The sequence below is a fragment of the Labeo rohita genome, chromosome 10 (assembly GCF_022985175.1).
Source record: "Labeo rohita strain BAU-BD-2019 chromosome 10, IGBB_LRoh.1.0, whole genome shotgun sequence".
NCBI lineage: Eukaryota > Metazoa > Chordata > Actinopteri > Cypriniformes > Cyprinidae > Labeo > Labeo rohita.
The window spans coordinates 28,789,143-28,815,760 of NC_066878.1; the positions used below are offsets into that span (position 1 = coordinate 28,789,143).

Here is a 26,618-nt window from a genome sequence, read left to right on the forward strand (position 1 = left end):
TAAAATATGAATATTTAAACATTTTATTTGTATATGTATATTTATGTATTTTTATATTCATACATTCTCTCTCTCACACACACAATTATTTAATATTATTAATTATTATATAACATAGATAATATGATACTGTATATATATATATATATATATATATAATTTCTTTTTTTAAATAGCATATATTTAATCCGTGATATGCCTAAAAAATGAAAAAAATATATAAAAAAATGTATAAATATCTAAAAAATAATAAACTCTTTCTATATATAGAAGTTTAAAAATTAATAATTAAAAATTATGTATCTATAATATCACGTCAAATATATATTATAAATAATAAAATATGAATATTTACACATTATGTATTTAAATGTATATTTATTTATAATTTCTTTTTACATATATATGTATGTACAAATTTATATATATTTTATATAACCATATATTTATAACTATACTTATTTTGTGATTGAGATATGGCTATAGAAATGACAAAATATATACAAAATACATTTAGAAATATCTAAAAATAATAATAATAATAATAATAATAATAATAATAATAATAATAATAATCTCTCTCTCTCTCTATATATATATATATAAATTAAAAAATTAATTATTTATATATTATACAAGTATATCATGTCAATTATATATTATAAATAATAAAAAATGAATATTTACACATTACATACATATATATACACATACAAAGTATGTTTATAATTATTTATATATTACATCATATTTAATATGATAATACAATATGACAATATTACACATATTTAAAAACAGCACAAGTCTAATGCCGTAGTTTAAATCTTGAAGTCAGGGGTTTGTTTAAACTATAAAATTGTCTAAATCTGAGCCCTTAGTTTAGGGATAAGATTATTTAGTTACTGATGTTGGATTTATTGTTTTCACAGTCATTGGGGATGAGTCAGATTTTTTCTTTTTGTCTAAATAACAGTAAAGGAGTCTGTCAAATGTTACATACTAGAATCATTGGACATTTCAAGACAATATATGTTATGCAACAAAGCAGCCAGAGATCAGATAACGCACTTAAATTTGCATTCGATGCGCTGTGCTGTAACAGAACGCAGTTCATTTCTGAGGTCTTCATTTGCATGTCATCGCATCACCTTATGATGATCAGGGTCGTGTGGCATTTTACATTTGTCCTTGCCACAGAATTGCTGAACCAATCAGAAGCAAGCCCTCCTTCACAGCCCCTCAGTCTCTCCTGGCTGTTTTATGGTTTGTTTTTGAATGTACTGAGCATGCTCCCGAATCACCGGCATAGGCCTGCCACGCTGCATACTGATGAACAGAATACCTACAGTACACACACACACACACACAGCAACAACATGCCCTCCCTGTCACAGCGCAGACAAACAGGCTTGTGCAGGATCCCACATGCTTGCGGTTGCCATGGTGACGCAGACAAATTGAGCCCTGCAGTGGGCTGAGAGGCAGCGCAGACGACGCACACGCACCACATTCGGCACAAAGACACCCAGCCAAAAGGTTAATGAGGTCCACTAGCAAACATTACGGCATCTTAGCGGCTCTCTGCCTAAACACGCTTATCTGGGTCTGAAACGTTAAAATGCATTGTGATAGATATGAGGAGGCTGATGCAGTTACGTCACTAGCATGAGTCTGGTTGTGCATATCGCAGCCTGTCTGCTGTGGGTGAACGTTAAAACCCTCACATATGCTCTCAGGATGCCGTGATGTCATTTCAGGGCTAGTTTAGACACGTAGTATCTCATACTATATCAGCAGTAAGCCTAGAGACACTATACACAAGCGACAATATTCAACTTCTGCTTCTCAAATCATGTGTCCTGCTACTTTACGAATTGATCAGATGCACCATTTTCACCTTCTGGATGATAAAAAAGGTGGAAAAATTCCACAGATGCACATCAAAGGAGGGAACTAAGCCATATTCAAAGAAGATCATCAAAACTTGAAGGTGAACTCTTTTGTCCTAGGCCAGGAAGCAACCACGGAGCAGCTAAAGACGACCAGGGACTGACATAAAACCAGTTCTACATAGAGCATTTCCTGTCTATTCAGCAATAAAGGCTGATGATATGGCGAGGTTATATAATCGCGGTCACTGTAAACAGTTTGCATAATGCCCGCAGAGTGTGAAATTATAATAGTTAGCAGGAACAAATAATAGATTTAAGAACATTTATGTGTAAACATTGTCCAATGCGGGATGTTGCAAACATGTTTACATTTCGTTGTACATTCAGAATTGTAAGTACATATTCACAGTTTACGTTTATATATATTTATATATATTCACACTTAAAACCATATTTTCAGATTTACTTCTACATAATCACGATTTATGTTTTTACATTACAATTTGTATTTATATATTCAGATTTATAACTACATATTTGGATTTATATAGTCGGATTTCTAACCATATATTATACATTTATATATTTAGATTTTAAATATATATTCTGATTTACTTCTATATATTCAGAATTATAACTATATATTCTGATTTACATTTACATATTCAGAATTGTAACTATATATTCTCATTTTCATTTATACATTCAGATTTCTAAATATATATTCTGATTTACTTCTATGCGTTCAGAATTATAACTCTATATTCTGATTTACATATTCAGATTTCTAAATATATATTCTGATCTACTTCCACATATTCAGAATTATAACTATATATTCTGATTTACTTCTATATATTCAGAATTTACAATTATATATTCCAGTTTTATATAATTATTGCATGTATGGCACTTCATAGGTATAGTAATTAGTAATTAGGATCGCTAATAATGCTCATACTTCGGCATCATTGACTCTTGATCCTATAAATAAAGATATACACAGACACACACATAATACAAATATAATTCATTCTACAATACAATATATATCATACTTAGGGTTAGAGGTTTGTTCACATCACTAAACTTAAGTATTAAACTTCGTCTGTGCTGTGGACAAGAACGCAACTTCAAATGATCATAATTTGTACCTGGTGTATTAAAAATAATGGGTGTAAAACACCACAAACCTGGCAACCCCTCAGCAATCACCTAGTAACCCAAAATCAGGTAACCACCATGCAACTACCCAGAAATTCCCAAAAACCACCTAGAACAGTCCAGCAATTACACAGCAACACCCTGGCACCAGTCCACAACTCCCTCATCATAAGTTTTGCATATGCAACTACTCAAAGTACCAAAATGCAATGGAAGACATTCAGCATTTACATGACAACAAACATTATATCACCCAATGTGAAATATGATTCATGACCTTCAGTAATACCGGCACCTCCCCTCCTCTTAGACACGCAATGCATAAACCAAAACAAGACCTCTATCCCATGTTTCCCTAAACCCCCCTCCACAAAAAGGAATTACAGGGAAGCTTTGCTGGAGACTGCAGTCCCGGGCAAAGCGGCGTGCCACATTAAAAGATGCCTGTGCAGTCATCAGCAATGCTAAACATGATCCCCAGCAATCTGACCTCCCTCCCACAATAATAGACCCACGATTCCAACGACAATGATGCTTCAGTCTGGCTAAAGGTCTTCCAGACATGCATGCATAAGCAGACACCAGCATAAAGGACGCGGTGGTTAATACTCACACAGTGGGGCAACGAGCATTTGCCGTTTTGATAGCGCATCGAGCCGTCGGACGTCGTCGGTCATGCCGAAGCGGGATGCGTGATGGACAACCCTGACTCACAATCCTGCACGTACATGACTCGTGTGTGTATCTCCCTGAAACTGCACCCCCCTGGGGCAGCCATCTTGGCTCTACTCTACCTGATAACGCCTCCCGTCTGCGAGCCAACAGCCCTGCCAAATCGCACCAATTACCTGAGCTCCCCTGGGCAGCGGCAGTAATGACATTAAGTCGAGGGGAAGCCCTTCGTTCTAAGGTGCGACGTAAGCTCCTGAGAGGGACGTATGCGAGTGGAAAATACCATGTGTTAGGTGGGAAGTTTAACGGTGACTCACCTTGTTGGAGGCCATCTCGCTGACGGAGTGTCGGGTCTGCAGGGTCTCCAGCTGGTCCAGGCACCAGTCCAGCTCCTCCAGGGTCTCGGTGGCCAGTTTCTGGTAGGCCTCCTCTGGAGGGAGACAGGGAAGGGGATGGTCAGTTTTGAGGCGTTTGACCGGGCTAGCCGAGGCTTCCCGGACATCGTCCATGTCGTAGACAGCCATGCTGGGATGTCCAGGGTGGACGCATGGGTGACTCTTCATGCTGTGCTGAAAAGATCAGGGCTAAAGGATCAAGTTCGAGCTGCTCCTCGCTCTCTTAAAAACTCCAGAGCTGGTTGATGCAATAAAACAGTCACACCGCTGTCAGTCCAGCCGTGCAGGGCTCCTGGCATAGAGCGCACCGGAGCCCCATGCTCCTAGAAAACAAAACAGACACACACATACAAGCACAGAGAATCCCTTTTTAATCCCTTCTACTGATTCCCAGCGGGTCGCCTTAACAATCCCATGTCCGTGCGCTGGTTTTGAATCAGTCTCCTCCACAGGTCCATGAACTTCAGAGGATGTCTTATAGCTGATGCTCTGTCTCACAACAAAAGAGAGAAAACGCAAAGGGTCCCCTCAGCACCTCCTACCGGCTTTAAACCCCCCCTCCAGACAGGGATCCAGACCCCTATATGAAGCGACGGGCTTTGCCCAGTGTTCCTGGAGAGCTCGGGCAGCAGCGATATCCAGAGTCGTAAAAAAAACTGCTTGCACAAGCGACACAGTGAGAGAGCACCGCGCGGCACCTCAGCTACACAGACATGACATAGGAGGCATTGCTTTACACAAACATGAGCGGCTTCCTGTGAAACCACAAACCTACAGAGCTGGAGAGCACGACGCAGCGAAAGACGCAAGATCCGGACCGGAGCGCTGGAGCAGGAGCCCAGCATCCCTGCAGACTCACTGCTGTCAGCAAAAAGGGGCCAGATCTCTGTTACAAACGTGTATTAAAAATGCATGCTGCAGTTCTGACACGGCTCGAGACTAGAGTTTCACAACATCTCAAAGGAAGCTCAAGTTAACCACAACAACATGTGTTAGCACATTGTACATAAAATGTACATTTAAATGCGTAATTTAATGTAAATGTATACAGTAGATTGCATTTATTTACATACACATTTAAAATGATGTTAGTTGATAAATTATTGGTATTAATGTAAATAATTTGCTAAAATAAATGTAAAAAAATATATATATCTATTTAAAATATATTTTCAATGTATTATATCAACTTAATTTTTTAAGCATAATTTTAAATATATGTGACCCTGGACCACAAAAGCATTTATAAGGGTCATTTTTTTTTTTTTTTTAATTGAGATTTCTGAAAGGATAGGACAATAATTTGTTAGGATAGGACAATATTTGGCCCAGATACAACTATTTGAAAATTTGAAATCTGAGGGTGCAAAAAAAATCCAAATACTGAGAAAATTATCTTTAAAGCTGTCCAAATGAAGGTCTTTGCAATGCATATTACTAATTAAAAATTAAGTTTTGATACATTTACGGTAGGAAATTTACAAAATTAATTTTGACCCATACAATGTATTTTTGGCTATTGCTACAAATTTAAATGTGCATTTAAATATACATAAAACATAAATTAGCCAAATATATAGTTATTTCAACTTTTTTTTAAATTTAAACTTTAATTTATATCAGTCATTTGTTATAAGGCAGATTTTTTTTTATTATATTATTATTTAATTCGAATTTAATTTATATCAATCATTTGTTATAACTATTTTAAACATATATGCAAATAAAGCAATTTACTACATACTAAATATGCATTTAAATATAGATTTTATGCATTTTTATCTTGAAGTCTGATTAACCTAATACTATAAACAGATTTTAAACCGATGTTATTAGATTAATACAGTTTTTGCCCCAAGATTTTATGTTTTAAAAGTATGAAATACTATTTTTTATGGTGTTCACATATTATCTATAGTAAATTATAACATTCAGATGCCTGATTTCATCCATTAAACATGATTTCAAACTATTTTTGTTTAAAAACAGGGCAAACAGTATTGATTAACAGTATTGGTCATTATATCAGTTATTGACTAAAAAATAATTACCGGATATACGCCATGGCCAAAATTGCTATATCAGTACAGCCCAAGAAAAACAGCAGATAGTATAAGCATACAAACATACATCTACAGCAAAAGCAGCCCTAAACAAACTGAGTAAACGTGCAACACGTCACATCAGCAGCAAACAACCACATCCACAGGAGTCTGATTAGCATCAGACTGGGGGAAGATGGGAGAGGTGGCTTTACTCATGACAGACAGATTGCTTGAGATAGCAACTGCTCTTTCATGTCCCAGAATGCTCTTGGGAAGTTGTTTACTTTAGCTGTATGCCATTCCAGCGCAGACTCATTCACTGCGATGCTCGGAGATTACGTGACAGTCAAGCCACGCAGATTACCAGTGAAAATTAATCCTTGTTATGGGACCAATGTGATCCGTTCAGGGCCAGATTTCTTTTTTTTTTTTTTTTTTACATAATCCTGGATTATGTCTGGGCTGTACAGTTGTGACTAGTGCATTTAAAACCTTAACCTGCGTCACAGGATGCGCATATGTTCATACCGCACAGCCGATAAACAATAACTCATACTGTGCAGACAAAATTTTGCAACTCTACTCGTGTGTATTGAGTTACACAAAGGAGAGCTAAAGTTACAGGAGAAGCATTCAACAAAACAAGTGTGACACAATCACAACACGCACTTCAGAGGTCACAGGATCTTGGTGCTTTTGTTACAGAGCAACCTTTAGAGTACTACACTGAGAAAATTTGACATGCAGCTCCGCGCACGCGCTTGCTTAATCTCTGACTCAGAGCGTGCAACACGCACGGGTCAGCGGCAGCTTTGTCTATCATAATTCAAAAATCGGGGAGGAAAAAAACAGCTTGGTGACCCAAAGAAAGAGAAAATGCAAAGATGATAGGTTTAGGAAGGGAAAAGGATGGAAAAACAGGGGAAAGGATCACATCATGTGTGGCATTTTCTCCACCCCAATCCCCCCCGATTTCTTTAGCCCTCTCCTAAAGCGGCTGTCCAATCACTCTGAGGAGAATTCAAGAGCAGGGGTCCACTGTCCTTGCTGACAACATCTCCTCTGACGTCAATGGCATTCTTCTTGTGTTCAGTGCGACACCAGAGGCCGGCCCCTCAGAAGCTGCTGTGACTGAGAGCAGGATAGGACTGCAGCCAAACTCTGGAGTGGATTCCACAAGAGGGGAATGCTCTCTGATTGCATGCTAGACACTAAATATAAGCTACAGGTTCAAAAAAAGGAATTCAGAGAGAAAAAATATTTTTTGGCATTCATGTTTTTTAAAGAAGTTTCTTCTGTTCACCAAGCCTGCATTTATTTGGTCCAAAGTACAGCAAAACCTGTAAAAAAATGTTCTACTTATATACATTTTAAAATGTAATTTATTCATGTGATCAAAGCTAAATTTTCAGCATCATTACTCCAGTCGTCAGTGTAACATGATCCTTCATAAATCATTCTGCTGATATGCTGATTTGCTGTTATTATCATCAATATTTAAAATAGTTGAGTACATTTTTTTCAGGATTCTTTGATGAATAGAAAGATCCAATGATCAGCATTTGAAATAAAAAAGCTTTTGTAACATTATACACAATACCATTCAAAAGCTTGGAGTCAGTATATATATATATATATATATATATATATATATATATATATATATATATATATATATATATATATATATATATATATATATATATAAATATATAAATATATAAATATATATATATATATATATAAATATATATATATATAAATATATAAATATATAAATATATATATATATATATATATAAATAAATATACACATATATACACATATATATACAAATTCCACTGTTTACAACCTAATAAATTTTTTGTTTTGTTTTTTCAGCAAATCAGAATATCAGAATGATTTCTGTAGGATGATGTGACTGGAGTAAAGATGCTTCAAATAGAAAATAGTTATTTTAAATAGTACAAATATTTCAAAATTTTACTGTATTTGCTGTACTTTAAAACTGTACTTACTAATGTACTATATACTAAAAGTATTATATATTATTTAAATATGTATTTAAAAATAATTAAATTAAATGAATGAATGAATGGATTACTGTATGAAAAAATAAATAAATAAATGTTCTTGTAAATTATGGTCATAAAATAGGCTACATATTAAATTGTTTACTTTCGTAGCAAAAAATTACTTTTGATGATTTTTGACTTTTTATTTCTGAAAATACGGTACAAAAAACACCTAGTAAACCCACACTTACCATTTCCAGAATTTCCCCAATCATCTATTTGGCTGTTAAATTATGCTAAATTCAACTCAATAAACCCCACATCTCAGCGGTGGCCTTTCTCTAGTAAACGACTGACCCATATAGTTCATCAAGCAGGTCAGAGATGTGTGATAGACTTCAGATAAATCACTCAGAGCCACCACCTGGCCCCACTGGATGCCAAACGGTTTCTGAGAAAACCTTAATGTCACCCCTCAGTGGGTCAGCAGTCTTGAAATACACAAGACCTCTCCAGTAATAGCGAGAAAGCAGCCGTGGGAAACAGAAGCCTCAGGCTGACGCAAACACCTTCAGAAAACCAGCCTGAGATCACCTAAACGCCACGTTCGGAGAGGCGCCCTTGTGAAAAACGAGGTCATTCTCGAGAGACGCCGTCTTTTTGAGATGCTTATGCCATCCGCCGTCAGGTTGCCAGGCAACCGCTGACGGATCATTAGAAAGCAAGAGGCGGGACCTTTGCGTTTTAAGCAGCTGCTATATATAGAAGGATCCGATAACACACCGAATCTGTCCATATTGGCAGGTGCCACTGAGAAAAGTGCAACTTTGATTTTAGCACGTGCACTAAATGGGGGAAGTGTTGATGTGAGTTGTGTGTGTTTATGACGGTTTCCATATCAGACATTTAAAGGACAAGTGATGGACAGCATCTTGATTGACGGACTCATCTTGCGAGTCCCAGCAAGACGCCGACACGTGCTTTCCCGAACTGGAAGCACGTCTCTGGCCAAGCATGAAAGCGAGATGGCGTGCGTTTGCGGGGTATCATGTCAGACTGGTGGTCTGCCAGCTGCGCCACATCTATTAATAACAGCTTTGCACAATTTGAACGGGGTGAAAGATTCACAAATGCCAATGTGGGGTACGTTTTCTTCTTTTGGAAGACGCATTCCTCATGCATCTTTACACAGTATATTGACATAAGCATGCATATGCTCAAAGACCAGACCTATATGTGCTTTATAAGCATCTAACATCAAAATGACTGGTATTTAATGTGGTGTTGATCAGCTCACTCTAGTAATCTCATATGCATCTCCTCTAGAACTGCAGATCTCAAACTGTGCAATAAAAAGTCAAATATTTCAATATAAAATGTTCAGTGTTAATATTGCACATCAATTGAAGTGAAAAGCACATGCAAAGCATGAGAGAATAAAACAACATAATACAGTAAATACAGTTTCAACTAATGTTAATTTGGGTAAGAGTTTTAAAATCCTCTTCCAAGGATCCTCTTTCAAAAGCTGGTTACTATTAATAATATCAAAACCAATGGGAAACCACCTAAGGCATGTAATTTTAAAACAGTTGGTCTTTGGTCAGTGCATTTCTTTTCTACAATAATGCAGCAATGTATATTAAGTTAAATGCCAGCATTGCAAAATTGAGCAGTCTTGCTTAAAAAAAAAAAAAAAAAAAAAAAAAAAAAAAAAAGGTTGCATGAATGAAAGGTATTTTGTTGCTCCCTAGAGGTTTACTGATGCTATGACAGGTTGGAGCAAAAGTACCAAATCCTTCACAACCAACAGGAAAGAATAAACACTAACTTGATTAAATGAAGCACAAAATGAGACTTAACTAAGTCTTCTGCTTCTCAGATGTTTCGACCGAGAAAAACACCCTAGTAATCGCATATGCATCTCCTTTAGAGTTTCAAAAAAACCCTTAAATTGTATTTAAATACCAAAGTCTGCAATCAAAAATACTCAACATTAATATTTGACATAGACTGAATGGGAAATAACATGTAACGCATAAGAGAACAGTACAACAGAGTGAAATACACAGTTTAAAGGTTTGAAATCAAGTTAATTACTATTACATTTTTAAAGTGCAAAAAAAACTAATAGAAACCATCTCACCTGTGAAGGAGGCCTTTGTGAGAGGAGGCTGATTACACATGGGGGATCGCCTGTGAAAATTCAGCATAACAAAAGCAGAAAGCGTTATAGATAATACATTTGATTCTTGAAGTAAAAGCATAAGGTGATTTCCCTCTTCTGCTCTTTTTGCACATCAACAAGAGTCCATGACTGTAAAACTAAAGTTTTGAAGTTTTGTAACTGCACTCACTTGTTGGACGTTCGATCTTGCTGGAGGTTGGTTAACGCTGCAAAGTTATTCCGTACCGTCCTCAAACTAGCCAGCACCTTCAAGAGCAGAGCAAAACGCAGTGTTCAATCTTTGTATTCGCGTTTTATCAATCACATTTGTGACCCTGGACCACAAAACCAGTCATAAGGGTCAATTTTTTGAAACTGAGAGATATACATCATATGAAAGCTGAATAAATAAACTTTCCATTGATGTATGGTTTGTTAGGATAGCAATACTTGGCTGAGACACAACTATTTGAAAATCTGGAATCTGAGGGTATGAAAAAACGAAAATACTGAGAGCAATGCATATTACTAATCATAAATAAAGTTTTGATATATTCACAGAGGGAAATCTACAAAATATCTTCATTGAACATGATCTTTACTTAATATCTTAACGATTTTTGTCATAAAAGAAAAATCAATCATTTTGACCCATACAGTGTATTTTTGGCTACTGCTACAAATATACCCATGCTACTTAAGACTGTTTTTTTTGGTCCAGGGTCACATTTAACCTTAAAGAGATGTTAAAGTTAGAACAAAATGAGCATTTACATACTGTAACTTCCTTTAAATTCTGAGGCTCCACTCACAGATGCAATTAAATTACTATGTTAAAAAATATAAAAATAGTTTTTTGTATTATTAAATAGGGTTTAAGTTCAACAAGACATACATTTCATGTCTCTTTGTTTATGATTTACTTGTCCATGCTATTCAAAAACCAAAAATGTTTAACTTCATCATCACTTTTATTTACCAAGCACAAAAAAAATACGTAAAAAGTTACTTTTTATCTCATCTATCTTTTCTCAGAATTGCATGATACAAACTCACAATTCAGACTCTCTTTTAATCAGAACTGCGAGATACAAATTGACGATTCTGACTTTTTCTTCTCAGAATTGTGAAATATAAACTGACAATTGCGAGTTATAAAATCCGATTTTGAAGGGAAAAAAGACTGATATATGCTCTTTGCAAGTTTATATTTTACAATTCTGACTTAACTCACAATTGCGTGTTATAAAGTCAGAATTCTGAGTTTTTCACAACTTGGACTTTAAGATACAAACTCACAATTCTGAGAAAAAAAAAAGATTAATTGTGAGATTAAAAATCACAATTACCTTTTTTTAATTTTAATTTTAATTCAGTGGGCTTCCATACTTTTTACCATCCAAACAGTTCCTGAGTGATGAATAAAAATCCTCCCCTACAATGTTTTTTTTTTTTTTTATTTAACCGAATATCCTGTTACACTTTTTCATGTTGACTTTAACAGCGCAAAAGGGCCTGGGATGAGATGTATCCTAGATCCTTCAGCCTGAACTGCTTCCTGAGTCACTGACCTGTGCAAATGGTGTAACGATGAGGTCATCCCCATGACTGTAAAAGAACGGACAAAGTCAAAAAATCAGCAGTGTGACAGAGATACCTCAGTTACACAGCCAAAGAAAATGATGACTCTCTTAATGCGTGATACGCATGTTTATAATGTTGCATGCATTTGTCAGAACAAACAAACCATATCTTTAATAAAAGTGCAGATTTTTCCCCAAAAAAATAATTCACGGATAACAACTGAATGATATTCTTGCGTTTGGTCCTGCAGGAGGAGTGAGATATGGTTTGTCTGTGTGACAAGAGACAACAAGGCAGGGACACGCTTGCATTAATGCTTTCAATGCTAGTGAATGTTCACTACCAGTGTGGGGACAAACTCATTCATTCAGATCTCACTGTGAGATTTTATGTCAACACATTCAGTCAGCATCACACATGCTGCTCGTGTACAAGATTTCATACCACTTCATAAGTCACTTGAAAATTGCCATTTCCAAAATTCAATAAACTTTCATTATGCAACAATAATGATAAAAGATGCAAAAAGAAGTCCATAGCAAAAACATAAAAAACAAAAATGAGAGAAAATCAAATGTGTGAGTATTAAACATAATAAATGACCAATCATCAGTATTTCCATCAAGTACTAGCACGTTAGCTAGTGTTTAAACTGCATTTTTGGGCATCAAAACCCCATTTTGGGTCATGTTGTCTCTACGATGCCCAAAAATGCTGCTGACTAGGTGTTTCAATAACCTGATACTGAGTGCTCACTAGGTAGGCAGCAGCCTGATCCAGTCTCACCGTTGCTGTCCTGATTTGATGGGAATGTGGTGTGAAATGAGGAATATGATGCAAAAAGCTCTTGGTCAATTCTGGCTTAAACTGTCAGACCCGTGGCAAACTAGGACGGGCACATGCTTGCAACACATTAAAGCTGTGATGCTCTTGGGAATACAGGTTTGAGTCACTTTATGGTGTCTATCCACTTTCCTATCCGTTAAAGGCCGCAAATTAAAATGTAGTGCATTTTTAGAGATATAGTAATGTTCACACTGACAGTGAATAAATCACTAAGTCATTTATAAAAAAACAAAACAAAAAAAAAACACCAATTTTCATTACTTTTCATACAAAAAAGTTGCTACAATTTTATTTTTCATTTAACTTTAATGAGCCAAAATCTGATTTTTTTCCCCACTGAATTATGCCATAATAACAAGATGTTATTTAATTTAAACAGTATATTTTCTTGTAATAAAATGTTTTAAAATATATATTTTCAGGCAGCAACGAGATGCTGATGTTACAATTACATTTTGCTTGTACAAACAACATATTTTCTTGTAATAATGAGTTATTAAAATAGTGTTTTGTTCGCATGAAATAAAGCTGAAATTAATAGTATTATAAAAAAAAATTATAGACATTTTAAAAAACTAATAAAAATAACACAAAACAATGAATTTTGAATTAAAACAAAATATACAAATAAAAACTAATAAAAATGATTTAAAACTACAATAGCATCTCAGATATATTAAAATAACACTGGTCATTAGATGCGTACAGGTTGGACTTCAGTATCCAACTATATCTGACCCAAAAAAAATACATACATACATATATATAAAACTTAAAAACTATAACTATAAAAATATTCATAATTAATATTTGTTTTATGATTATTACAGCTAATCAAAGCTATTGAAAAAAATAATGTAATAATGATAGTATACTGTAAAATATAAAAGATGAGAATTAAATACATATAATCCAAAAAAAAAATAGAAATGAAAAATATATGTACAGTGAACGAAAACAAAATTCTAACCAAAATACTTTTTAAATGCTGAGCATAACTACAAAAAATTGTAGCTAGCCACTAAACAAATACTTTTAGTTTCCATGACTTTCCAGGCCTAATTCCCAGATAATTCCAAGTTTTCCATGACGGCAGGAATGAGAAACTTGAGTAGTAAATCTCTGTCAGTGTGAATGCCCCTTTAATGGGATAACCTGACCTGTAAGCGTTCTGCCTTCACATCATTCAGGTTCATTTGCACATTGGAAATCCAGTTAGCGAGCAGCTAGTGGCCAAAGCGACAGCAGCGCATGAGAGTGCAGTTAGTCGCTTAGTAAGTATGCGGCCGTGTAAGTAGTATGGGAGTATGTTGAGAGGAGTTTGAGGTCACGTCTAGGTTTTTGAGCATAGAACGAGACCTCCAGAACAGCCCGAAACACCACGTACCCTCTCCGCCTGTCATCCGGCTGGCTGAAGAAGCGTCCGATTTCACGGGCGGCCCGAGCCCGTTTCAGCACGTGGGTGTCGCTGACGCACCTGCGGTTTAGCATGATGCCGTGTGTCTGTACGTCCATGCGTGTGCATGTATGCATGGTGGCTTCCCTCAGCGCTACATTTCCACACGCCGTCCGGGAGGAAAAGGTCACCGGCAGACGTGTGTAGCGCATCACGCGCTCCCGTCCAACTGCTGCAGTATGTGTCGCAAATGGAGCGTGCTAAACATAGCACAAGGCCACGGCTTCGACAAGTGCAACAACCTGCTGCCAATTCACCACCGACAAAGACTTTTTCAGTGCAGTTTTAACTGTGAACGCTATTCTGCATGCTACTCTGAAGATGAAAGTGGCCAGATCATGTGTGTGAACTCCAGACGAACCCCACGTCTGTGTTTCTGATGCTGACGGCGTTGCAGAGAGAGGAGAACTAACTATGGTTTATCAGCTCTCTGCTCAGTATGCTGAGACTGCCAGACCTTTCAGAAGAGTTAAATGGAGAGGCAGTGAGCAGCTTATCAAAGCCATAAGTTCAGCGGAAAACACAGACGGCACAGGAAAATATCTTGGAAAATATCAGCAAAAAAGACACTCAGCAACATTGGGCAAAAAACAGTCTAATGTTTGGCCAGTGCATTGCACAATAATTGATTTGTTTGTTTGTTTTGTCAAATCATATTCATGGCAAGAATGTAGTAAAATCAGGAAAAATATTAAAATAAAGTAATTAATAAATACAGACAAATTAAAATGAAAAATCAAATGAATGAATTAATACAATACTTAATTATTAAAATAACATGCACACACATTTACAAAATTACAAAAAAGTAACTAAAATTAAAATAAAAACTAAATATAAAAATAAAAAGTAATTCAACTAATTCAAACATTAATAAAAAATATTATAACAGTATTAGTAATATAAATAGTATGCTTATTGTAGAATAATAATTAGCAATAATATTTCAAATAGTAAAATAAGGTACAAAAGGACAATAAATAAATGAATAAAACATTTTATAACCTTTGCACTTTTAAGTGAATGAAAATCAAGTTTTCCATAAATTTACCGATGTACAGAAAAAGGAAAAATATATAAAAAAAACAAAACAAAAAAACACTTTCTATATATATATATATATATATATATATATATAGAAATAGAAATATATATATAGAAATATATATATAGAGAGAGAGAGAGAGAGAGAGAGAGAGAGAGAAATAAATATGTATGTAATAATATCTTAAAAAATATAATGTGATAATAAATAATATTATATTAAAATACATGACTTATGTGATTATTTTTTTGAGTGCAAACCATCCTTTTAGAGCTGAACTATTTGTAAAATAAAATGAAATAAAAAAAAAAACAACATATAAACTGTAAACAAATAATTATGTGTTTTTTCTGTACTAAAATCTGAAATGTACAGTGGCACACTGCTGCCAAATATATATTTTTTTCCACTCAGTTATATTGTAATAATGTGATGTGTCATGGAAAAATTCTAGACATTTTAAGAAACTAATAAAGAAAAAAAAAAAAAAAAAAAAAAAAAAAAGGAAGACAACAAAAACACACAACAAAATGACTATATTAATTCATTAAAACTATAATAGTATCTAATAGTATAATAAGTAATAGCATAATAGTATCTAATAGTAAAATAACATTGGTCATTAAAGGCTTCAGTATACAACTATATATGACCAATGAAAATCAAGTTTTCCATAAATTCACACATGTATAGAAAAAGGAAAAATAATTTTAAAAAGATGTAAAAGTTCTCTTGGATTTTGGACTTGATTGGTGCCCCGATTTTGAACTTCCAAAATGTAGTTTAAATGCAGCTTCAAAGGGCTTTAAACAATCCCAGCCAAGGAAGAAGGGTCTTATATCTAGCGAAATGATCTGTCATTTTTTTCGAAAAATAAAAATTTGTATACTTTTTAAGCATAAAAGCTTGTGTAGCACAGGTTCTGGGATGTGCGTCCACTATGCTACGAATTAGTAATGGGTTGTTCTTGAACAATTCTTTCATTTTGAACGAATCTTCAATGTGGCTCGGGAAGAACGAGTAATCTCGGGGAGTGATTCGTTCAGTCGCGCATGCGCAACATCCTGTTAGGTTCTGTACGGAATTTAGTTCACCTGTTTCGAGTCTTCGGGTTTTTCGAGGTGTTCGTTCATCTTATGGGGCTGTCATGTGATGAACAAACGACTCAAACCTGAAAACCTGTCAGATAAGAAGTGAGGTGAGTTAATCATAGACTAAAGACCCAGGTAAACAACAAATTAATCTTTTCTGTTTCTTATAGCATTATAGTTTTGTCTTGTTTGTAGTGTGATCAACGTTTGTGTAAACAGTAGATGTGTTAGGGAAGTAACACGTAACATTTTAATTATATTTTGCTAAAATGAATGAAATGAACGAAATGACTCGAAAAGATTCGTTCATTTTGCTGAACGAGACTCAAAGGTCCGAGTCGGTAAAATGATCTGAACTTCCCATCACTACTACGAATCATGTTTAAGTTCATCGTCTGTGTACTCCGGTTCAAAAAGGTAGAGTATGCCGAAAATCTCCATCTTATTTTCTCCTACAACTTCAGAATCGTCTGACATCGTTGTACCTTTTTGTTTGTAAACAGCGTTTGACTTACTTGCACTTTCTTAGTCTTTGTGCGTTCGCTTTGTAAACACTGGGTCTGTAGTTCCGCCTACGTTCCGCATGACCTTTCTACCTCATTCAATAGTACGTTATCTCATGGACGCGCATCCCAGAGCCTGTGCTACACAAGCTTTTGTGCTTAAAAAGTAAACAATTTTTTTTTTTTCCTGGAAAAAATGACTGATCGTTTCACTAGATAAGACCCTTCTTCCTCGGCTGGGATCATTTAGAGTCCTTTGAAGCTGCATTTAAACTGCATTTTGGAAAATGGGGCACCAATCAAGTCCATTATATGGAGAAAAATCCTGAAATGCTTTCCTCAAAAGACAGACACTGAAGACAGAACGACATGAACATCTTGAATGACGAGGGGGTGAGTACATTATTTGTGAATTGTTGTTCTGGAAGTGGACTTCTCCTTTAAGTTGTGTTATGAGTTGTTTTCTGACATTTTGAAACCAAACGACACATGAAATCAAGCTTGCATATCCAGAAAACATGTAGATAAGGATATTTCAGGCCTCAAACTGAAAATTAATTATTAGTTTGAAAAAAAAAACAACAACAACAAAAAAAAAAAAAAAACAAATGTGATTCACTATCAAAAAGGAGTTATGTGTGGGGGCTTGAAAGCTGTTCATTAATATCTGAACAAAGTGATTGGGCAAAAATGAATCAGACTTTCCAGCTGTAATCATTACAGTACATTACATGCAATAGTGCTAATGCAAAGGCCGATGATCTACTAAAACTTCAAGAGCAGTTGTGCTGGTAGAGGGTAATATCAGAAACCCACATGATATTTCCTGCCATTCCGGGTTGAGAATGGATTCTCTGGCGAAATGAAACGAAAACGTGCGTCCACCGTCCCTCGGGACTCTACATAATGCATGAACCGGTGCAGGGTTACATGGAGAAATGCTCTGAGCTTGCAAAGATCAGGCCAGAGAGAGGAAGTGCACTGATCTGACAATTTCCTGTGATATCATCCATCACCACTCCATTTGCTTTAGCTATACGATCTGGGCCGTCTGATCATTCTGCTGTTCATGTGCTTGTTTTATCATGCAACTGAAGTGATATAATTCAATAATAACACCTCTATTACGCTGTATTCTCACGCTCTGTTTCAAAACCTAGCTGAGGCAGCAATGTTAGATGTCAAGTGCGCTTCAAATTCGGAAGTTATCCCAAAAGGTAAATAGTATGCAAAAACTTAAGGGTTTTTTTTTTCATACAAAAACAAACAAAAAAAAAAAAACATTGCAAAAGTATTAATAAAAATGTTGATAATAATACATTTATATTATATACATTTTAAATATTACAAAAAAGCTAGATTAATGTTAAAAATGTTCTGTACTGAAAAGTATTTAAATAATATTTCAATTATTTATAAAATTATTATTCTTAAATAATAATAATAATAATAATAATAATAATAATAATAATAATAAATAAGTATAAAATATAAAGAATTTTAAATCCAATTAAATTGAATTGTAAAATTTAATTTTACTAATGTTATATTATAAAAAATGTTATACTATTAAAACATTAATTATAATGTTATACTATTAAAATATTAATAGAAATGTTCAGAATGATTAATAATTCTAAAAAATAAAGTTACAAATGTTATATTTTATACTTACATATAGCAAAAAAGATAGAATAATGTTGATGATAAAAATGTTCTCTACTGAACTGTTAATTAAAATTATATGATAATTATAAAATAAAAGAATTTCAAATCAAATTGAATTGTAAAAATTTATTTTACAAATGTTATATTATAAAAACAGTGTATATATGTATATATGTATATGTGTGTGCACATTTGATACATGTATATGTATACACATTATATATATTACAAAAACAAGTGAGTGAAATAAAAAATATATGTTCTGTTAAACACTGAAAAGTACTAATAAAAATATAATTAATAATAATTATTATTATAAATAAAAATATACATTTTATATCTTATATAAAAAGTAGTAAGATAAGTGTTAATCATAAATATATATTTTGTTAAATACAAAAAACATCAAAAATAGAATAATCATTAAATTTTAAAGTAAAAATTATAATTTTTATATTTTATAAATTTGATATATAAAAGTAGTGAGACAAATGCTTACTATAAATATACTGCTAATACTGAAAAATATAAACAATATAGCATTATATTATTAATATATTATTATAATTAAATTATAATAATTTATAATAATTATTATAAAATAAAAATATTTCATTGAAATGTTTCCAATAATAAAAATACATAAATAAATAGTACACTTTTTAGAGCACGCTAACGCAAACGCTACTGAAATCAATTGTGAAGTCAAATGTAATCCAATGTAAAGTGCTTAAAATCAGTACCTTATGGGTGTCTATTTCAGTTAGGATTCTCCCTATGTAGACTACTGCACAGCTCACTACGTTTCAGAACGGAGCCTCAGTGCAACTAAAGACCTATGTTGCAGTTCCCAAAAGCTGATTATTTTGGAGTACTGCTGACTCCCTCTATTGTTTGAATGTGACAAATGCAGCTCAAAATCGAATTCATCAATTTCAACATTTGACGTAAGAGTTTACAAAGCATGCATCTCTTCTAAAATGTCAAGCATTTTATTGCTTATTAGATTAATCCGCCGAGGAACATTAAATTACGTGATACAATAGAGCGAATGCATTCACGGTGACTGGAGGAAATAATAATAATAATAATAGTCACATGTGCACCTCTGAACTACCATTGTCAGTGTCACATGCAATGCAGGATCATGGCAAAGATGAGGACTGACAAACACGCACTCACACACATCCAAGCCACAAGCGCACGTCATCCGAACTCTGTCTACTCCATGCGATATCTCTCATGACGTTCCCCTACACTCTCTTACGACACACAGAGGTTTTAATGCCCAGAATCGTTATCCAATCAAATCAACCTGAAAATTCAATTTTTGTTGTCCCATTGCAGGTCGATTTGGTCGTCATTCTGCGCATTAAATGGTGAGGGTGTGGGTGAGGGTTCTCAATGCATGTGAGACCGTGATGCTCGCGTCTACATGTGAAGCAAGGTGATGCAGATTAGACAAGCAAGAGCATTCCTTGAGGAAGAGCAAGGCCAGGAGCTGCCGTTAAAGACAGGCGAGCCAGAACCAGAACTTACTTTCCACTAATAACCGGCTCAGATCTCCGAGAGACCAGGCCCGGCCTCGGCAGGTGGTTATTCCTATCGATAAGGACACAGTTTGTCAGACAAACACACACACACACACACACACAGAGAGAGCGCATCACACACGTCGCTGCTTCTTTTGTTATGAATGACTGTCTCTCTAAAGAGGTCAGCGAACAGCTAAAAAGTCATCTGAGTCTCTTTTAGGTTCTTCAGTGACTTACTTTTGCTTTTCTCATGCCGTATTAAGAACACCTACTCACCTTCATTTCAATCCAAACTTGATTAATGTGTACTGTGGCTATCGAGCTCTCAAAAGAAGAAAAAAACACTGTAAACCTGGCTTTAAACGTCTTCTGAAGCCATATACACTAGTTTTGTGCGAGAAGCAGACGGGAAGTTGTCATTTGCTGGAAATCTTTACCGTTGCTCTCAAATCTCATGTGCATGTTTAATTTCCAGCAACTTAAACCCTGGTCTGATTCTCACACACTGCTATCATATGACTTTAGAGATCCAAATAATAACGGATTAATATCGGAATCGGCCAATAATGGCCCTAAATGTAAACACTGCCATCGGCCCGATACGTCTTGCCGATAAGAAGAATAACTCGCATGTGCTCAGGCTTTCTTGAAGCAAAGTTTTGACAATTAGATTCACTGTTCTGGATCGCTGCATTTAAAAAAATGCACGTAAAGAATGACGCGATCAGTGCGTGATAGCAGCAGTGGTAGCAGCGGCAGCCTCCCCCAGGTCCTAATGTCCATTCGGTAAGGAGTTTTAATTCCGTACACCCTAAAAAATGCTGGGTTACTTTTTTTTTTTTTTTTTTTTAAACCCAAATGCTGGGTTCAGCTGGTTGGGTCATTTTATTGGGTTGTTTTTAGTATTTTTACCCAGGTGCTGGGTTATTTTTTTTAACCCAAATGCTGGGTTCAACTTGTTGGGTCATTTTATTGGGTTATTTTGAATATTTTTTTACCCAGGTGCTGGGCAGTTTTAAGTTGGGTTATGTTTTTCTACCCAACCACTGGGTTAAGTCTGTCTCTGACTAAACAACCCAGCTGCTGAGTTACAGTCAGGACGTGGGCTTTTTGAGTCAAATGGATTTTATTCATTATAATTTAATTTGATGTTAAAATATGTTCTCTAATGTCAGTACTGTTTGCTCATGGGCATCTTTCAAGTGAAACGCAAGGCCGCAGTCTGAAGTTCGCATTTCCCCCAGCGAACGACAGCCTTTCACCGGCTCAGATTTCAGCGACACAACGGCATGAGAATTAGTGCCATTTCAGTAAAAAGTGATTACAGAGAATCGGTTGAATACACTAAAATTGAAATGCTACTTTTAAATGTTACCTTTTTTAATGTCTAAAATGCTTGTTAAACTATTTTAAATGTAATATTGTAAACTATGATGTATTCACCCAAATGAATTCAATTTGTCTTGTATTTTGTCCATATGTTCTTGGTTAATAATACTGTAAATGTTCATCTTTTGATTATTGCTGTTGCCGGTAGTAATTATGTGTTGTTTTTAACAAGTTCCAGTCCATTTTAAGCCAGCAATATTATAATTTTTAAACAATAGTTGACTTAAATAAAATATCCCAGCATATTTGGTATAAACATTTAACCCAACCAGCTAGGTCAAGATAACCCAGCATGTGTTCTGTCTAATATTTACCCAGTGCTGGGTTGCCAAATAACCAAAGTTGGGTTGTTTTAACCCAGCATTGTTTTTAGAGTGTAGGTGCGCTGTTGGCCTACTTCTAATAAAGTGAAAGTAAAATACACAAATAACATTTAGACTTTTTTTCTGAATAAATAAAGCAGTAAATGATGTCATAAAATCATTAGTATGTTTTGATTTAAAGGTCAGAAGCTATAGCTTACATGAATAAAAAAAAAAAAAAAAAAAAAAAAAAAAAAAAAAAAATTACAAACTTGACACTTGGTAAATTAAATAATTTTATATATACTGATGTATTCATTAATGTGTAATATGCAACATTTTTTAAAACAAATTATGAACTAAAAGATTTTCAGAATTTTTACAGCTCTTAATAAAATAAATAAATAAATGCATTGATTGATATATATTTATAGTAATTTTCAAAGCTTTAGTGTACTGTCATCACTTGTTAAAAACTAACCAAAATGAAAAATAATTTACTTATAATTTCTGCACAGTGGAGACTTCTTGTTTCCGAACAAAAGGAAATATCAGCTATCAGCCAAAAGCAGTTGAAAATATCGGCGTATCAAATATAGCAAAAATCCAATATCGTGCATCCCTACTTTAGTTCTATTGACCACATTTATAGTGCTTTTACGGTGCGTTTTGTCTTTTGTAGCTTGACAAAAAGTCACACATTTGGAATGATATGAGGGTGAGTTTGTACCTGTCCTTTAATGCAATATTTACACTTTTAAACAAGTCTTTTATGCTCACCAAGGTAGCATATATTCAATCAAAAATACAGTAAAATAGTGAAATATTATTATAAATTAAAACAACTGTATTCTATTTGAATATATTTTAAAATGTAATTGAATTCTGCATATTTTGCTGTATTTTCAGCATCATTACTTCAGAAATCATTCTATTATGTTTCTATAATTTGCTGAAACATTTCGTATTATTATCAGCGCAGAAAATAGTTAGCACTTAATATTTTTATTGGGGATTATTTGATTAAAGTTTATTTAGGTTCACAAGAACAGCATTTATTTGAAATGGAAATCTTTTGTAACATTATAAATTTCTTTACTGTTACTGTTACATCACTGGTGCCTTAAAGTTTAAAGTTTTCCAGTAGTGCATGTATAGACTCTCATTCTTTTCATTGCGTGTGTGAGAAATGATGTAGACAGAAAGGGGACTGATGTAAAAGTCTTGTGACCTGGTGGAAAACGACATAGCACTAATGACCGCACACATGTACATGTACTACACACAAAAGACACACACACACGCACACACACTCTCAAACAACAGGAAACCATCAATGTCAATGGATGAGACAGCTGAACATCTAAGTGGGCTAACTGGTCCTTTTTGACCTGTTGTTCTGTTTGTTTTAAGCAATGAAATCAAATGAGAAACAATTCTTTAACTCTTTTTGGTTACTAGAAAGGAAACTGTTTTATATCTGCATGGACAAATGAAATTACAATGAATCACAATACAAGCATGACGCCTCTTTTTTTTTTTTTTTTTTTTGTTCTTTTGCTTAAGACAAAACTAAGTCCAAAAAAAATAACAGTAACACTTGAACGATCCAAAATGAAGAATTATGGGATAATAGCACATGGCTATAAACTGTATCAGTACTCACATGTCACTGGCGATGGAGGAGTTTCGGGACATCGACTTCGGCGACAGGTCATAGTCGCTGTCGGAGCGGTAGAGGAAGGATTCCCTCCGCTGGCTGTGCACAAAATTGGCCTGAAGGATCAGGCCCGAACCCGGACTCGTCATGGGATCCAGGGGACTCCGTCCTGACGACGTGCCATTGTCCACGTCAAAGCTACAGAGAAAGAGAGAGATTGGCGTTATGAAACAAATAACAAAATGTTAGAGTTAATAAAGTAAGTTTGGTCAAATAATTTTGTGCTTGTTCCAAAATCAGGGCCTGATGCACTTTTTTTTTTATCCAAGGAGTACATGCGCACCAAAACTGAACAATTTAGGGGTGTAATAAAAATATCAAAGTTTTAATTTATTAGAATACAAAAAGTATATACATACAGTGCCTGTCAAAAATTTTTGAACTGTAAGATTTTTAACGTTTTTAAGGAAGTCTCTTCTGCTCACCAAGCCTGCATTTATTTGATCCAAAATACAGAAAAAGCAGTAATATCGTGAAATATTTTTACTTAAAATATTTTAAGTAAAAATGTTTACTTTTATTTAAAATAACTCCTTTTTTTTTAATGTAATTTAAAATGTAACAATTCCTGTGATCAAAGCTGCTAGTCATTATATGTGCGTGTATATTGTATATTATATATATATATATATATATATATATATATATCAATATATACGCACACGCACACACATATACATACATACACACTTTTTATTTTTACGCAAACCCAAACAGGACTCTTATTTTGAAATGTATAATGTACATTCACCAAGATGAGGGGAGACAAAATAATCACTCTTACAACTATCTACAACATATTACAATAAACAAACACCATAAAGTAAACATTGTCATAATTCATCAGCAGTAATTCGCAGCAATCATTTAGCATAAATGTGCAATATTTATTGATTGCAAACTGTTCTGAAACAGCGAGTCTGCAGAATGCGCAGCAGCGGCTCATATTTATTTCATGTAATCACAGCCTTTTGAAGTTTAAAATACACATTCTATAGAGAACCCTGTTTTGCCGCTTCTTAAAATGATTAAGACATTTGTTTTACCATTTAAGATATTTAAACCTGCGCATATGCTCCTAAATGCATTTTACATTTCGCATGTCGCAAAAGCGAGCAAAACCTTGTAAAGTGCCAGCAGGAGGCGCCGCTCATCATCTTTCACCACTGAGCATAAATGATGGTGGACCAGAAGGAGCATGTTGGTGAACACATGGGGACAGCCTTACCAAAAGCTGCTTATCATAAAGACCTACGCTAGCAGTGACGGAAACGCAGGGGTTTCCCTCCCAGTGACGCCTGGTGCACAGGTGGACACTGTCACTGAGTTTAGCTGCTGTAATCCCGTCCGTTGCGTTAAGAGGCTATTCGACTGCTAATCGGTGCGGTGAGGTACTCGCGACGTCACTGGCAGTAATTCATCAGGTGACCGAGTTTCCCCGCGAGCGTCCCCATCTGAAACCACAGCAAATCCCCACTGACTCACTCCACACGTCTCTGTGACCGTTCTAAAGATAAGCAGCAGTTTCCTAGAAAGCCTAAATGGGTAAAGCAGCAACAACACGTGGATCTGGAATGCTGCGACATGGACGAGACGCTCTCCACTTACAGGAAGTCGAACAAAAGAGCAGGTCAATTAGTATCACTAAGACAGATGTGTGTTCGTGCACATACGCCACAGATTTTAAATCCCAAGAAGCTTGATGAGCAGAGGAAGAGATACAGTGATAAATGACTATCTGTAATGATGGGGAACAAGCTTAAATTCCTCTCCTAAAAAGGATGGGAGCCATCGGTTCAGTGGAGACCTAAACGCACCTACAGTATTGCTCGCTAACACAAACCAGACCGCTGCACATTTAGCAAAACACAACTGCAGATTGTCACATCATCTTAACTATGAAGCAATGACAGCTCCAGATTCTATAAACAGAAGCACACTTGAATGGTTTGATGTACTGCTAAACAGCAAGAAGTCATCCTGCACTTAAAATTGAGTTACTTGATCTCAGTTGAACTTGGCATGACTTGCTTTGAGGTCTGTGAGCAAGAAACTCCTTTTCCTTCCTGTTTTACACTTCGGCCACTTTTGCATTGCTGTTTTTAACAGTTGTGCAAAATTCACAAGCCTGACCCAATTACTAAATTCAAAATCTATCTCATCATATCCATCCATCACATCATATTCATTTGTTCATTAATTTATCTATCTATAACATTGTATCTATCCATAGCATTGTCTCCATCCATCTATGGCACTGTATTCATCGGTCCATTCATCCATCCATTCATCATACTGTATCCATCTATCATCACATTGTATCCATCCATTAATCTATCGCATCATATCCATCCATCTTTCAATTTGCATCCATCCATCTATGGCTTCATATTTATCCATTAATTCACTGATCCATCCGTCTTTTGTATCGTATCCATCCATCACATTGAATTCATTTGTTCATTCACTTATAGCATCATAATCATTCACTCATATTCATTTATCCATCCATTTAGCCATCCATCCGTCTGTCTATCATATTGTATCCATCCATGGCATGATATGCATCCACTCGTTTATCCATCCATCCATCCGTTTGCCTATCGCTCTCGTATCCATCCATCACATAGTATCATCATTTCATCTATATATCCATGGCATCATATTTATTTATTTATTCACCCATCCATCCATCTATTGCATTCTATCCATCCGTCCATCCATCACCATCGTATTTATCCATTCATTCATCCATCCATCCAACTAATGCATTGTATCCATCCATCCATCGCACTGTAACACTGCATCATATCCATTTATCCATCGCAATGTATGCATCCATCCATCACATCATATCATATCCATCCATCCATCCTTCCATCCATCCATCCATCACCTCGTATCCATCCATCCATCCATCCATCCATCCATCAACAGCATCATATCCATCCATGGCATCGTATTCATCCATCCATCTATCCACCCATCTATCCATCCGTCTATCTATCGGATTGTATCCATCCATTCACGGCATCATATTTATCCATTCATTCATCCATCCATCCATCCAACTATTGCATTGTATCCATCCATCCATCGGATTGTAAACGTCGCTTCATATCCATTCA

General features: G+C 35.1%; 1 protein-coding gene across 14 annotated transcripts in view; it reads right to left on the reverse strand.

Annotated features, from left to right (window-relative positions):
• LOC127171578 (cAMP-specific 3',5'-cyclic phosphodiesterase 4D) overlaps positions 1–26,618 on the reverse strand; it is a 267,521-nt gene that overhangs the window by 20,306 nt on the left and 220,597 nt on the right. For 9 of the 14 annotated variants that reach the window (XM_051120303.1, XM_051120305.1, XM_051120306.1 and 6 more), the window contains 6 exons: positions 23,437–23,628; positions 20,084–20,146; positions 11,923–11,959; positions 10,542–10,618; positions 10,331–10,380; positions 4,046–4,158 (listed from right to left, as the gene is read on the reverse strand). In XM_051120303.1, the coding sequence (XP_050976260.1) occupies positions 4,046–4,158; positions 10,331–10,380; positions 10,542–10,618; positions 11,923–11,959; positions 20,084–20,146; positions 23,437–23,628 (532 nt within the window). The remainder of the gene's footprint in view (positions 1–4,045; positions 4,159–10,330; positions 10,381–10,541; positions 10,619–11,922; positions 11,960–20,083; positions 20,147–23,436; positions 23,629–26,618) is intronic. The other 5 variants (XM_051120308.1, XM_051120315.1, XM_051120307.1 and 2 more) reach the window with 1 other exon arrangement.